Source organism: Saccostrea echinata, unplaced genomic scaffold (genome assembly GCF_033153115.1).
Source record: "Saccostrea echinata isolate AGI-Se365-2 ecotype Australia unplaced genomic scaffold, CSIRO_AGI_Sech_v1 ptg000045l, whole genome shotgun sequence".
NCBI lineage: Eukaryota > Metazoa > Mollusca > Bivalvia > Ostreida > Ostreidae > Saccostrea > Saccostrea echinata.
This window is the reverse complement of record NW_026889794.1, coordinates 2647775-2663572: the sequence shown is the minus strand read 5'-3', so window position 1 is coordinate 2663572 and position 15798 is coordinate 2647775. Positions and strand designations below refer to the sequence as shown.

General features: G+C 32.5%; 1 protein-coding gene across 1 annotated transcript in view; it reads right to left on the bottom strand.

Moving 5' to 3' along the window:
- Window positions 1-14913, bottom strand: part of LOC133201783 (fibropellin-3-like) — a 51980-nt gene extending 37067 nt beyond the window's left edge. Inside the window, exons 1-2 of the mRNA XM_061337585.1 lie at window positions 14694-14913; window positions 14134-14262 (exon numbers count right to left, since the gene is read on the bottom strand). Of these exons, the coding sequence (XP_061193569.1) occupies window positions 14134-14262; window positions 14694-14913 (349 nt within the window). The remainder of the gene's footprint in view (window positions 1-14133; window positions 14263-14693) is intronic.
- Window positions 14914-15798: the final 885 nt, after the last annotated feature.

Below are 15798 nucleotides of genomic sequence, written 5' to 3'. Positions count from 1 at the left end.
ATAAGCAATATTGAACAAAAGATGTTCAAAATAATGTTCTAAACAATATGCAACCTTTTATATTCTGCTAAACGTCCCCATTAAGGAGTTGAAGGGCCGGCCCCTAAATACTTCCTTTGCAAATATCTCAGAAACGAAGAAAAATTTCTGAGTAGTTGTTGAACAAAAGAGTTCAAAATCATGAGAGCGTTAAACTGATATGAAGAAAAAGGGGCTGGCCCCTGAAAATAGGGGCTGAGAGGGGCCAAAAGTCTTTGAACAATAACTCTTTAACTATCAATATTTTGTAATGCATTACTGAAGCAGAAATGTTTATCTCAACAATTCACAACTATATATTATGATATTCACATCATATTTACATAATTAGGGGCCATAAGGGGCCAGAATGCTAAATCTTTGACGCTTTATATCTCAAAAGTGGGAAATATTTTGATAAGCAATATTGAACAAAAGTTATTCAAAATAATTTTCTAAACAAGATGCAACCTTTTGATTTTTGCTAAATATCCCCATTAAGGAGTTGAAGGGCCGGCCCCTAAATATATCCTTCGGATATATCTCGGAAACGAAAAAGAATTTTTGAATAATTCTTGAACAAAAAGTGTTAAAAATCATGAGAATTTTAAGGTGATATCAAGGAAAAGGGTCTGACCCATTAAATAAGGGGCTGAGAGGGGCCAAAAGTATAAAATCAATAACTTTTTAATGATCAATATTTTGTAATATATTACTGAAGCGAAATAGTACATCTTCACACACTTTATCTATATAACATGATGTTGATATCATATATTACGCAGTAAGGGGTCTTTAGGGGGCCAGATTGCATAATCTACGGCGCAATATATCTCGAAAAGGAAGAGTATTTTGATGAACAGTATTGAACAAAAGACGACCAAAATAATATTCTGAACAATATGCACGCTTTCAATTTTTGCTAGACGTCCCCATTTAGGACTTGAAGGGCCGGCCTTTAATATTTCTTTTGCATATATCCCGAAAACAAAAAAGAATTTCTGACTAGTTGTTGAACAAAAAGTGTTCAAAATCATGAGAGCTTTAAAATGATACCAAGAAAAAGGGGCTGATCTCTCACAAAAGGGGCCAAGAAGGGGCGAAAGTCTTTAATCTATATTCCTTTAATGTTCAATATTTTGTAAAACATTATTAAAGCAAAATTGTTCGTCTTAACAATTTATTTATATCATTATATTTGAACGAAAATCTCAGTCAAATTCTTATCTCATCTTATCAAAAATCGGACGGAAGACCCACTCGTTGCTCGCAACGAGATCTCATCTAGTTATTATTATTATTAGGGTCTTCCGTCTTCAGCGGAAGACCCTTCTATTATTGTATTGTTTCTTTTTCTTCTTATTATTATTATTATTTTTTTTTTCCTACACCGGTATCTCAGTAACGGTTTGGTGGATTTTTATGAAACTTTCGGAGATGATAGGGAATGATGTTCCCTCGAGACGTTTTTTTCATTTTTGATGATTTCACTTCCGGTCGCGAAATATGACGTATTTTTGACGTTTTTCTGCAATTCCGGTCTGTCCTACTCCGAAGAAACTGCGCAAAATAGAAATTTGAAATTTTCAGGAATAATAGAATTGTGACCTTGACATGTGCACCTGACTTTTGAAATTTTAAGAAGATGTTTAAATTTTTCAAATTTTAAAGTTAAATTTTTCAAAAAAAAATTTTTAATCGAATTTTGAAATTTTTTATATTGTCAAATAGATCTTGGCGAGAACTTTCCAAAAATGTATTTGTTTTGCATGTGAGTACATTAATAAACAATATATAAGCTCAGGTGTGTTAGGTCACTTAAGTACAAGTGTACTTTAAGAACTTTTCTTTAAAAAATCATTACTCTTTTATTTCTTGACCGATTTTAAAACTTTTTACACCGTCAAATAGATCTTTACGAGACCTTTCCAACAGTATATTTGGTTTTATTGTAACTGCACTAATAAAGAAAATATGAGCTCAGGTAAGTTAGCCTTTTGTTTTGACAGGACATGTCAAAATCATTGTCAAGGACACTTGCGTATGACCGTACTCTTTGATCTTTGGCAGATATCCTTTGATTTCTTTTAAAAAGCATTACTCTTTTATTTCTTGACCGATTTTAAACTTTTTTACACCGTCTGAAAGGTCTTCCTGTGACCTTTCTTACAGTATATTTGTTTTGATTTTAGGTGAAATTTTAAAGAAAATATGAGCTCAGGTGTGTTAGAGAATTTTGACAGCCCATGTATAAGTTATCGATTTTCTTCAGCGACGCTTAATACACAGTGACCTAAAAGAAAGCAAGGACATTCAATTAAGTCTGAAATAGTGATTTCATAATCTACCTCTGATTATGAAAATTTGTGTATTCAATTTAAATCATTGAAAGTATTGAATACTGTAATTTCAAATTTTAAAACCTTTAAAATCGTAAGATTTTGATATATCCTCTAATGTTGAAAGCGGTAAGCTCCTACTTGATGAATTTTTATTACAGCATTTAAAACTTCAAAAATTTTCAAATTTGGAATAATTTAAAAGCCTTAAAATATGAAATCAAGGACATCTAAAATAATGAGAACATGAATGAGAGTGATTTGGAGTCTATTGGAGGTCAAAAAGAGTGAAATTTAAACGATTTAATTTTTTTTTAAAAAAATTCAAAACTGCTTCCAAAGATGGAGAACATCATACAATGAGGTGAAATCTCTCAAAGGTCAAAGAAAGTAAAATTTTATTGATTTAATTTTTTTCAAAAAAATTAAACTGAATCCAAATGTTAAAACAAGGGCTGTCTCTGTATTTTGAAAGATGTAGAACATCAAACAGTGTGTTTAGAATCTCTAAAAGGTCAAATAAAGTGAATTTTAAACGATTTAAATTTTTCAAAAAATTTAAATTGAATTCAAATGTTAAAACAAGGACTATTTCTATATCTTGAAAGATGGAGAACATCATATAATGTGTTTTGAAATCTCTCAAAGGTCAAATAGAGTGAAATTTAAACGATTTAAATTTTTCAAAAAATTTAAATTGAACCCAAACGTTAAAACAAGGACTATCCCTGTATTTTGAAAGATGGAGAACATCATACAATGTGTTTTGAAATCTCTCAAAGGTCAAATAGAGTGAAATTTAAACGATTTAAATTTTTCAAAAAATTTAAATTGAACCCAAACGTTAAAACAAGGACCATCTCTGTATTTTGAAAGATGGAGAACATCATACAATGTGTTTTGAAATCACTCAAAGGTCAAATAGAGTGAGATTTAAACGATTTAAATTTTTCAAAAAAATTAAATTGAATCCAAACGTTAAAACAAGGACTATCTCTGTATTTTGAAAGATGGAGAACATCATACAATGTGTTTTAAAATCTCTCAAAGGTCAAATAGGGTGAAATTTAAACGATTTAAATTTTTCAAAAAATTTGAATTGCTTCCACAAACATAAAAAACGCAACAAATGATTTTCTCTTCCTTCAAAATATGTAAGTTGACTTTTGTTTAATATTTCAGTGCAATTTAAATTTTTGAAAAAATTAAATCGTTTAAATTTCACTCTAATTGACCTTTGAGAAGTTTTAAAACACATTGTATGATGTTCTCCATCTTTCAAAATACAGAGGTAGTCCTTGTTTTAACATTTGGATTTAATTTAAATTTTTTGAAAAATTTAAATCGTTTAAATCTCACTCTATATGACCTTTGAGTGATTTCAAAACACATTGTATGATGTTCTCCGTCTTTCAAAATACAGAGATAGTCCTTGTTTTTACATTTGGAAACAAATTGAATTTTTTGAAAATTTTAAATTGTTTGAATCTCACTCTATTTGAACTTTGAAAGATTTTAAAACACATTGTATGATATTCTCCGTCTTTCAAAATACAGAAATAGTCCTTGTTTTAACATTTGGAAGCAATTTAATTTTTTTGAAAAATTTAAATCCTTTAAGTCTCACTCTATTTGACCTTTGAGAGATTTCAAAACATATTGTATGATGTTCTTCACCTTACAAAATACAGAAATAGTCCTTGTTTTAATGGTTGGTTTCAATTTAAATTTTTTGAAAAATTTAAATCGTTTAAATTTCACTCTATTTGACCTTTGAAAGATTTCAGAACACATTGTATGATGTTCTCCATCTTTCAAAATACAGAGATAGTCCTTGTTTTAACATTTGGATTTAATTTAAATTTTTTGAAAAATTTAAATCGTTTAAATCTCACTCTATTTATCCTTTGAGTGATTTCAAAACACATTGTATGATGTTCTCCATCTTTCAAAATACAGAGATAGTCCTTGTTTTAATGGTTGGTTTCAATTTAAATTTTTTGAAAAATTTAAATCGTTTAAATTTTACTCTATTTGACCTTTGAAAGATTTCAAAACAAATTATATGATGTTCTCCATCTTCCAAAATACAGAGATAGTCCTTGTTTTAACAATTTGATTTAATTTAAATTTTTTGAAAAATTTAAATCGTTTAAATTTCACTCTATTTAACCTTTGAGTGATTTCAAAACACATTGTATGATGTTCTCCATCTTCCAAAATACAGATATTGTCCTTGTTTTAACATTTGGATTTAATTAAACTTTTTGAAAAATTTAAATCGTTTAAATCTCACTCTAATTGACCTTTGAGAAGTTTTAAAACACATTGTATGATGTTCTCCATCTTTCAAAATACAGATATAGTCCTTGTTTTTACATTTGGATTTAATTTAAATTTTTTTAAAAATTTAAATCGTTTAAATCTCACTCTATTTGACCTTTGAGTGATTTCCAAACACATTGCATGATGTTCTCCGTCTTTCAAAATACAGAGATAGTCCTTGTTTCAATCAAAATGACACCTCATCGAAATCGGACGGAAGACCCACTCGTTGCTCTCAACGAGATCGTATCTAGTTTTTATTCTTTTTTCTTCTTACAAAATTTGTGCAGACGATTTCTCGGAGATGGCTCGTTCGATTTTATTCAAATTTTCGTGGTAGATGCGTTGATATCTGAAATTAATTCCGGCAAGTCTATAAAGGGATATCTACTTCCGGTCGGAAGTTATCGCCCTTTTATCAAAATTTAGAGGACCTCCTTGTCTGCGATGGAACTCAAAAACGGCTTAAGCTAGAGCGCTGAAATTTTCAGTGATGATAGAGGACATGTTGCCATTATGCACCTGGGTTTAGATATTTTCCGGAACTGCCTAGTATGGAAGCTCGGTAGGGGTCGAAATTTAGGACACGATTTATGAGTGAATTTTTGAGACATTTTGTATCTTATCTTTTAAAGTATAATTATTTTGCTAAAACATACTGAACAATATTTGTGCAGAATGACAAAATCTTTAATATGATATCAAGAAAAAAGGGCAGACTTATCATATTAGGGGCCTAGAGGGGCCAAAAGTATTAAATCGATAACTCTTTAACGATCAATATTTTGGTATACATTACTGAAGCAAAAATGTTTATCTTAACAACTTACAACTATGTATTATAATATTTATGTCATATATTACATATTTAGGGGCCATAAGGGGCCAGAAGGCCAAATCTTTGGCACTCTATATCTTGAAAGTGGGAAATATTTTGATAAGCAATATTGAATAAATGATGTTCAAAATAATGTTCTAAACAGTAAGTAACCTTTCGATTTTTGCTTAACGTCCCCATTAAGGAGTTGAAGGGCTGGCCCCTAAATATATCTTTTGCATATAGCTCGGAAACGAAAAAGAATTTCTGGATAGTTGTTGAACAAAAAGTGTTCAAAACCATACGAGCTTTAAAGTGGTATGAAGAAAAAGGGGCTGGCCCCTCAAAATAGGGGCCGAGAGAGGCCGAAAGTCTTTAATCAATAACTCTTTAACGGTCAATATTTTGCGATTCATTACTGAAGCAAAAATGTTTATCTCGACAATTTCCAACTATATATCAGACACTCTGGAGTTTTAACAATGGTCGTCAGCGTGAAAATCCAACGTGCTAACCATTACGCTATTTCAACTCCCGCTTCAAAGTGGGAATGACGAATATCAAGAGTTTGGATTTATCAATTCGAAAACAAATTATATATTTAGTATTTTGAAACGAGGCTCTCTTAACCCTACAGATATTACAGAAAAGTATTGAATATGAAAAAAATCGATTTTTTAATTCGCTACTGCAAGCGACCGGAACTAACGCATGAAAAGGTGTCCTTTCGCCAATCTAGAAATCATGTTCTATTACAATGTATCTCTAACAAAAAAAACCCCACTCAACATCATTTATAAAGTTGAAAACGTAAATTTAAGCAAACAAATTCGGGATTAAACCCAGATCGCCTTCGTGAAAATTCAATATGGAAGCCACTACACCAGCGTAATTTTACCAGCCATCATCGACGTTTACTTTGTATCATTGCCTGAAGTAACGAACGTCAGGGAGGTTAAAAGTTTTTTTAATATAATGCAGAATTATAGAATTAGAGCTAGCTAGCCAAATTTTGTGCAAGCAGATTCACATCGGAATTCGTTACTTGAGTTTAAACAATAACAAATAATCTATTACTGATGAATTGATGATACTGTTCACTTCCTGTATTCTTTGTGTATTCAACTTTTTATTCCATGCAATTCCATGCACCTGTATTTCATACAAACGTGTCCGTAAAATCTTTTTCTGCACTTCTGCATCAGACCATTTTTCTACTATGAAAGATTGATTGATTGATTGATTATTGTTGTTTTACGCCGAGTCGGCAATATTTCAGCCATATTTCGGCGGAAGAGTCACGATACATTACGTCACCAGTAAATCTTCCCGCCTTTTCTTTGAAATGTATGTTCTATTGAATGGTCTCCATTATCATATTTATTATTGTATGTACCGTACAAATTACTCATTTTATTGCATTTGGAGGTCAGAGTATTTATGTTTTCAAAAACAGATTATCCATTTCATAATCTGAAAGATCCAGCAATTCCTTTGTATTTCATTGATCCTTATGGTAGTTTCCTTCAACAAGACGCTCGGCTGTCTCCATAAACTCTGACCTGCCCATCGGCAATCCTCGGCTGAATCCGCTACGCTCCATACAAACATACAAATACATCAGCAACATGGTAGAACACCGTTGACGTCCGAGGTTAGTGTGCGAGGTACGAGCCACCCAAGGAGCTCCGAGTGTCGACCTGCTCGTCGGAATGTATGGAGACAGCCGCCATTTTAGACCCGCTTCAAATTTTAAAATGAGAATATCTAGAGTTCGAATTTATCTATTTGAAAACAAATTATATATTAAGCATTTTCAGAAGGGTTTCTATTAACACTACTTCCATTAGAGAAAAATATTGAAAATAAAAAATGTTTAAAAATTCAACTTTTTAAATTTGCATCTGGTAACGACCGGAAGTTTTGACGACGAACGAAAGGCCACGTCCCGGCTAGTATTTATTACGATCTATAATCTCTGAAAGTTTCACATTGATATCTTTTACCGTTCTTGAGATAATCCGCGGACAAAATGTCATTTTAAATTCAGAAAATGGTCCTTAACTTGGCACCGGAAGTGATTTTTGAAATTTTCTCTCGGATAGATCAAGTTCATGTTACGACACATCTTTCCCGAAAATTTCAAGTAAATCTGTCCAATAGTCTTTGAGAAATCGCGTGCACAATATTAGAAAGTCAAAAAAATAATAATAACTAGATAAGATCTCGTTGCGAGCAACGAGTGGGTCTTCCGTCCGATTTTTGATAAGATGAGATAAGAATTTGACTGAGATTTTCGTTCAAATATAATGATATAAATAAATTGTTAAGACGAACAATTTTGCTTTAATAATGTTTTACAAAATATTGATCATTAAAGGGTTATAGATTGAAGACTTTCGCCCCTTCTTGGTCCCTAATGTGAGAGATCAGCCCCTTTTTCTTATTATCATTTTAAAGCTCTCATGATTTTGAACACTTTTTGTTCAACAACTAGTCAGAAATTCTTTTTTGTTTTCGGGATATATGCAAAAGAAATATTAAAGGCCGGTCCTTCAAGTCCTAAATGGGGACGTCTAGCAAAAATTGAAAGAGTGCATATTGTTCAGAATATTATTTTGATCGTCTTTTGTTCAATACAGTTTATCAAAATATTCTTCCTTTTCGAGATATATTGCGCCATAGATTATGCAATCTGGCCCCCTAAAGACCCCTTACTGCGTAATATATGATATCAACATCATGTTATTTAGATAAAGTGTGTGAAGATGTACTATTTCGCTTCAGTTATATATTACAAAATATTGATCATTAAAGAGTTATTGATTGTATACTTTCGGCCCCTCTCAGCCCCTTATTTAATGGGTCAGACCCTTTTCCTTGATATCACCTTAAAGCTCTCATGATTTTGAACACTTTTTGTTCAAGAATTATTCAAAATTCTTTTTCGTTTCCGAGATATATCCGAAGGATATATTTAGGGGCCGGCCCTTCAACTCCTTAACGGGGACGTTTAGCAAAAATCAAAAGGTTCCATATTGTTTAGAACACTATTTTGAATAACTTTTGTTCAATGTTGCTTATCAAAATATTTCCCACTTTTGAGATATAAAGCGTCAAAGATTTAGCATTCTGGCCCTTTATGGCCCCTAATTATGTAAATATGATATGAATATCATAATATATAGTTGTGAATTGTTGAGATAAACATTTTTGCTTCAGTAATGCATTACAAAATATTGATCATTAAAGAGTTATTGTTCAAAGACTTTCGGCCCCTTTCAGCCCCTATTTTGAGGGGCCAGCCCCTTTTTCTTCATATCACTTTAAAGCTCTCATGATTTTGAACACTTTTTGTTCAACAACTACTCAGAAATTTTTCTTCGTTTCTGAGATATTTGCAAAGGAAGTATTTAGGGGCCGGCCCTTCAACTCCTTAACGGGGAGTTTTGGAAAAAATGAAAGGTTGCATATTGTTTAGAACATTATTTTGAACATCTTTTGTTCAATATTGCTTATCAAAATATTTCCCACTTTCGAGATATAAAGCGTCATAGATTTAGCATTCTGGCCCCTTATGGCCCCTAATTATGTAACATATGATGTGAATATCATAATATATAGATGTAAAGTGTTAAGATGAATATTTTTGCTTCAGTAATCCATTACAAAATATTGTTCGTTAAAGAGTTATTGTTCAAAGATTTTCGGCCCCTCTCAGCCCTATTTTGAGGGGCCAGCCCCTTTTTCTTCATATCACTTTAACGCTCTCATGATTTTGAACACTTTTTGTTCAACAACTACTCAGAAATTTTTCTTCGTTTCTGAGATAATTGCAAAGGAAGTATTTAGGGGCCGGCCCTTCAACTCCTTCATGGGGACGTTTAGCAGAATATGAAAGGTTGTATATTGTTTAGAACATTATTTTGAACATCTTTTGTTCAATATTGCTTATCAAAATATTTCCCACTTTTGAGATATAAAGCATAAAAGATTTGGCATTCTGGCCCTTTATGGCCCCTAATTATGTAACATATGATGTGAATATTATAATATATAGTTGTAAATTGTTGAGATGAACATTTTTGCTTCAGTAATGCATTACAATATATTGATCGTTAAAGAGTTATTGTTCAAAGACTTTCGGCCTCTCTCAGCCCCTATTTTGAGGGGCCAGCCCCTTTTTCTTCATATCACTTTAAAGCTCTCATGATTTTGAACACTTTTTGTTCAACAACTATTCAGAAATTCTTATTCATTTCCGAGCTATATGCAAAAGATATATTTAGGGACCAGCCCTTCAACTCCTTAATGGGGAAGCTTAGCAAAAATTGAAAGGTTAAATATTGTTAAGAACATTATTTTGAACATCTTTTATTCAATATTGCTTATCAAAATATTTCCCACTTTCGAAATATAGAGTGCCAAAGATTTGGCATTCTGGCCCTTTATGGCCCTTAATTATGTAATATATGATGTATATATCATAATATATGGTTGTAAATTGTTAAGATAAACATTTTTGCTTCAGTAATGTATACCAAAATATTGATCGTTAAAGAGTTATTGATTAAAGACTTTTGGACCCTCTCGGCCCCTAATATGATAAGTCTGCCCTTTTTTCTTGATATCATATTAAAGATTTTGTCATTCTGCACAAATATTGTTCAGTATGTTTTAACAAAATAATTATACTTTAAAAGATATGATACAAAATGTCTCAAAAATTCACTCATGATTCTTGTCCTAAATTTCGACCCCTACCGAGCCTCCATACTAGGCACTTCCGGAAAATATCTAAACCCAGGTGCATTATGGCAACATGTCCTCTATCATCACTGAAAATTTCAGCGCTCTAGCTTGAGCCGTTTTTGAGTTCCATCACAGACAAGGAGGTCCTCTGAATTTTAATAAAAGGGCGATAACTTCCGACCGGAAGTGATTTTTCAAATTTTGAAATGCCGGTACAAACTTCAGATGATAAGACATAAACTCTGAAAATTTGAAGTAAATCGATCGATTCATCTCCGAGAAATCTTCTGCACAAAATCGGTAAGGAGAAAAAAAAGAAGAATAATAATAAAAGTGAAAAAGAAACATAAGAATAATAGAAGGGTCTTCCGCTGAAGACGGAAGACCCTAATAACTAGAAACTCATTGCGAGCAATGAGAGGTCTTCCGTCCGATTCTGAAAATAAAAACGAAAATTCAAGCTGAAAAAGTGATAAAAGAAATTCAGACACTCTGAAGATTTAACCCTAATCGTCAGCGTGAAAACCCACTGTGCTAACCATTAACCATTCACTTTTTTACATCACTTCCTTTCACGCTCGGAAGTAACGGCGATGCAAGATTTTCTCACGATTCAAATAAACTGATGACTGAATATCAGTCCTGAAGTTTTAGTCCTCAGTCGTTTACTGTTGCCGAACAATATTGTGGGACTAAATTCTAATTTTGAGAACAGGTAAACACACAACCGGAAGAGAATTTTATAAAAATCTGTGACTTTTCTCTAGACATTTGCAGTATCTGCAACATGCATAAAATCATTTCAGGTACTTTATCGATAAGCGATATTTATGAGAAAGTTAAATATAAGAATAACGTAGTTTATATCCTAAAACCGGAAGTTGACGTTTTTGTTTCCGGTGGAATCTAACATATTTCAAAACAGCAAAAGAGATGCAATAAAGTCATGTAAGTTTTAATTTAAAAAAGAAAAGCTAAAATTTTTGATTTCTTTGATCACTTCCTGTGAGAAGCGGAAGTGACGACTGAGGCGTTTAACCCAAATGGTTTCACCTACCCCTCAACGTCCATTACTCTTAAAATTTTGGTGTTTTAATCTTTTACCTGTTTTTGAGATCTCGCTCAGACAACTTCTCATTTTGAGGACAGGAAAAGACGCGACCGGAAGTGAATTTTTGAAAAACTATTTAAGGTTACTCTAGTAAATTTTAGCTTTTCTTTTTTAAATTAAAACTTACATGACTTTATTGCATCTCTTTTGCTGTTTTGAAATATGTTAGATTCCACCGGAAACAAAAACGTCAACTTCCGGTTTTAGGATATAAACTACGTTATTCTTATATTTAACTTTCTCATAAATATCGCTTATCGATAAAGTACCTGAAATGATTTTATGCATGTTGCAGATACTGCAAATGTCTAGAGAAAAGTCACAGATTTTTATAAAATTCTCTTCCGGTTGTGTGTTTACCTGTTCTCAAAATTAGAATTTAGTCCCACAATATTGTTCGGCAACAGTAAACGACTGAGGACTAAAACTTCAGGACTGATATTCAGTCATCAGTTTATTTGAATCGTGAGAAAATCTTGCATCGCCGTTACTTCCGAGCGTGAAAGGAAGTGATGTAAAAAAGTGAATGGTTAATGGTTAGCACAGTGGGTTTTCACGCTGACGATTAGGGTTAAATCTTCAGAGTGTCTGAATTTCTTTTATCACTTTTTCAGCTTGAATTTTCGTTTTTATTTTCAGAATCGGACGGAAGACCTCTCATTGCTCGCAATGAGTTTCTAGTTATTATTATTATTTTTTTGACTTTCTAATATTGTGCACGCGATTTCTCAAAGACTATTGGACAGATTTACTTGAAATTTTCGGGAAAGATGTGTCGTAACATGAACTTGATCTATCCGAGAGAAAATTTCAAAAATCACTTCCGGTGCCAAGTTAAGGACCATTTTCTGAATTTAAAATGACATTTTGTCCGCGGATTATCTCAAGAACGGTAAAAGATATCAATGTGAAACTTTCAGAGATTATAGATCGTAATAAATACTAGCCGGGACGTGGCCTTTCGTTCGTCGTCAAAACTTCCGGTCGTTACCAGATGCAAATTTAAAAAGTTGAATTTTTAAACATTTTTTATTTTCAATATTTTTCTCTAATGGAAGTAGTGTTAATAGAAACCCTTCTGAAAATGCTTAATATATAATTTGTTTTCAAATAGATAAATTCGAACTCTAGATATTCTCATTTTAAAATTTGAAGCGGGTCTAAAATGGCGGCTGTCTCCATACATTCCGACGAGCAGGTCGACACTCGGAGCTCCTTGGGTGGCTCGTACCTCGCACACTAACCTCGGACGTCAACGGTGTTCTACCATGTTGCTGATGTATTTGTATGTTTGTATGGAGCGTAGCGGATTCAGCCGAGGATTGCCGATGGGCAGGTCAGAGTTTATGGAGACAGCCGAGCGTCTTGTTGAAGGAAACTACCATAAGGATCAATGAAATACAAAGGAATTGCTGGATCTTTCAGATTATGAAATGGATAATCTGTTTTTGAAAACATAAATACTCTGACCTCCAAATGCAATAAAATGAGTAATTTGTACGGTACATACAATAATAAATATGATAATGGAGACCATTCAATAGAACATACATTTCAAAGAAAAGGCGGGAAGATTTACTGGTGACGTAATGTATCGTGACTCTTCCGCCGAAATATGGCTGAAATATTGCCGACTCGGCGTAAAACAACAATAATCAATCAATCAATCAATCTTTCATAGTAGAAAAATGGTCTGATGCAGAAGTGCAGAAAAAGATTTTACGGACACGTTTGTATGAAATACAGGTGCATGGAATTGCATGGAATAAAAAGTTGAATACACAAAGAATACAGGAAGTGAACAGTATCATCAATTCATCAGTAATAGATTATTTGTTATTGTTTAAACTCAAGTAACGAATTCCGATGTGAATCTGCTTGCACAAAATTTGGCTAGCTAGCTCTAATTCTATAATTCTGCATTATATTAAAAAAACTTTTAACCTCCCTGACGTTCGTTACTTCAGGCAATGATACAAAGTAAACGTCGATGATGGCTGGTAAAATTACGCTGGTGTAGTGGCTTCCATATTGAATTTTCACGAAGGCGATCTGGGTTTAATCCCGAATTTGTTTGCTTAAATTTACGTTTTCAACTTTATAAATGATGTTGAGTGGGGTTTTTTTTTGTTAGAGATACATTGTAATAGAACATGATTTCTAGATTGGCGAAAGGACACCTTTTCATGCGTTAGTTCCGGTCGCTTGCAGTAGCGAATTAAAAAATCGATTTTTTTCATATTCAATACTTTTCTGTAATATCTGTAGGGTTAAGAGAGCCTCTTTTCAAAATACTAAATATATAATTTGTTTTCGAATTGATAAATCCAAACTCTTGATATTCGTCATTCCCACTTTGAAGCGGGAGTTGAAATAGCGTAATGGTTAGCACGTTGGATTTTCACGCTGACGACCATTGTTAAAACTCCAGAGTGTCTGAAATTTTTTCTTCCCTTTTTCAGCTTTTTTTATTGGATTTGTATTATTTTATTGGATTTTTATTTTCATAATCAGACGGAAGACCACTCATTGCTCACAATGAGTTTCTAGTTTTCAATTATAATTGTTTTTAAGCTAAACAAAAACTTTGTAAGACTTTCAGTGTAAGGCAGAAAATTAGCTATTTCTCACAACTTTTATGTGGCAAAAACATATCATATACTAAGCTTAAAGGAAACGCTTTATGATGAATAATAGCAAAGATGGAAATGCTAAAAAGAGAAAAAGAAACTTTTAAATTTTGCTCTGAAGGTAATAATATATTCTTTTACCATTGCATCTTGTTCCAAAAAATCCCTCGTCACAAAAGCAGATAGGTATGTCAAAAACGTCCATAGGATGTCTGCAAATTCCATTTGGGGCACACTCATCTGATCTCAGTCTCAGACTACAAGCACCCCCTACAAAATAAAACAAAGTTTGTTCTTCATAAAATAAACCCATTTTAACACTGTTGCTCAGTATAAAAAGAACGTTTTATAACCAACTAAATTCCCAAAATATTAGATAATTATACGGTAAGCCAAAGCATATAAAAAAATTAACAGCATACCTGCCCAAACCATGGTAATAATGGCATGCTCTACTTTCATTCAGGATCCGTATCATAAATCAGTCTTCTATTTTAGTCACAATTTTTGGCATTCATAAATGTTATATAATCTGATATTGAATATTGATATTAACAGCATAAAGGGAAACAATACCTTTAAAAAGTATTTGGTGCTTTCTATCATTTAAATTTAAGACAAAAAATTAATGCACAAATTTTGACTTAATCTTTTTTTTTATGAGCAAAAACACGTGCAAACAGATTTAATCATTTCAGTACTTTGGCACACTAGAGCCTCTTCCGATTCAGATTCCACGTAGACAGAATCCCCAGCACAGTAACATTTGCTTGAAGTTGTATTGCAAAGTGCATTCTCTGGACAACCAGAATCTTCAGTACATGAACCAAATAATATTGGATCATCCTGAGCCAAGGTGTCTCGCCAGTGCAGGATGACCCCGCTAACAAGTAAGACGATTGATAGGAGAGACCAATTCATCGTTATTACTAAACGCCACAAATGAAATGAACCTCAAGCGTCGTAGGCTTTTATATCCTGAGAATTATGCAATTAAACCCTTAAGCAGGATATGTTCATTTTAGCTGGTATACACATTATTGTCATTGATACATCAGTAAAGTTCTCTGCTCATTTACTTTTAACTGGACTATGCATTATTATTGATACTTATAAAAGTGATTTCACAGTATGATATGAAAAATGGGGTTAGAATTTCTTTAATGTTGTATGAAGTAGGACAGACATTTTTACCTATTTTATAACTGATAAATGTAGCAATATTACGCCAATATTGGGTATTCATGGGTACTAGTATGTCATTCTTTTTGGTGTAATGTAAACCAAGATGTGTATCCAAAATAATAGTCCTATTTGATATGATTTTTTATCGTTATTGATTTCAGATTCTTAAGATATCACATGTATTTGCTGTAATCTTCCGGTAGCTATCAAACTCATATGATTTTTTAATGCAAGCCACTGATAAATCAGGCCCCAGGATCCTGAAGCATCTTAAGCTTAAGTCAAAATCTTTATGTTGTACTTAAATGTTGTAGAAGTCAAACAGGCCAAAATTAATCTATTTTACAATATTGCTTTACAAAAGTGTTGTTATCTGCAAAATTAGCGATTAATTCAGTAAATGATAAACATTTTACAGGCAATTGAAAATTTTACTTTTAAACGTCTAAGTCTGTTTCATGATCATGGGGCCAGGTGAGTTTACTAAATTTTTTATTATCTTAGATATATAAAGTTACCGGACAAGTCATTTACTAAAATATTACAGAATTTCATTATGTGAACAGTTGATTTTCTCCACCGTGAATAGTTAAATAGAATTCCCATATTTGGAAAAATAAA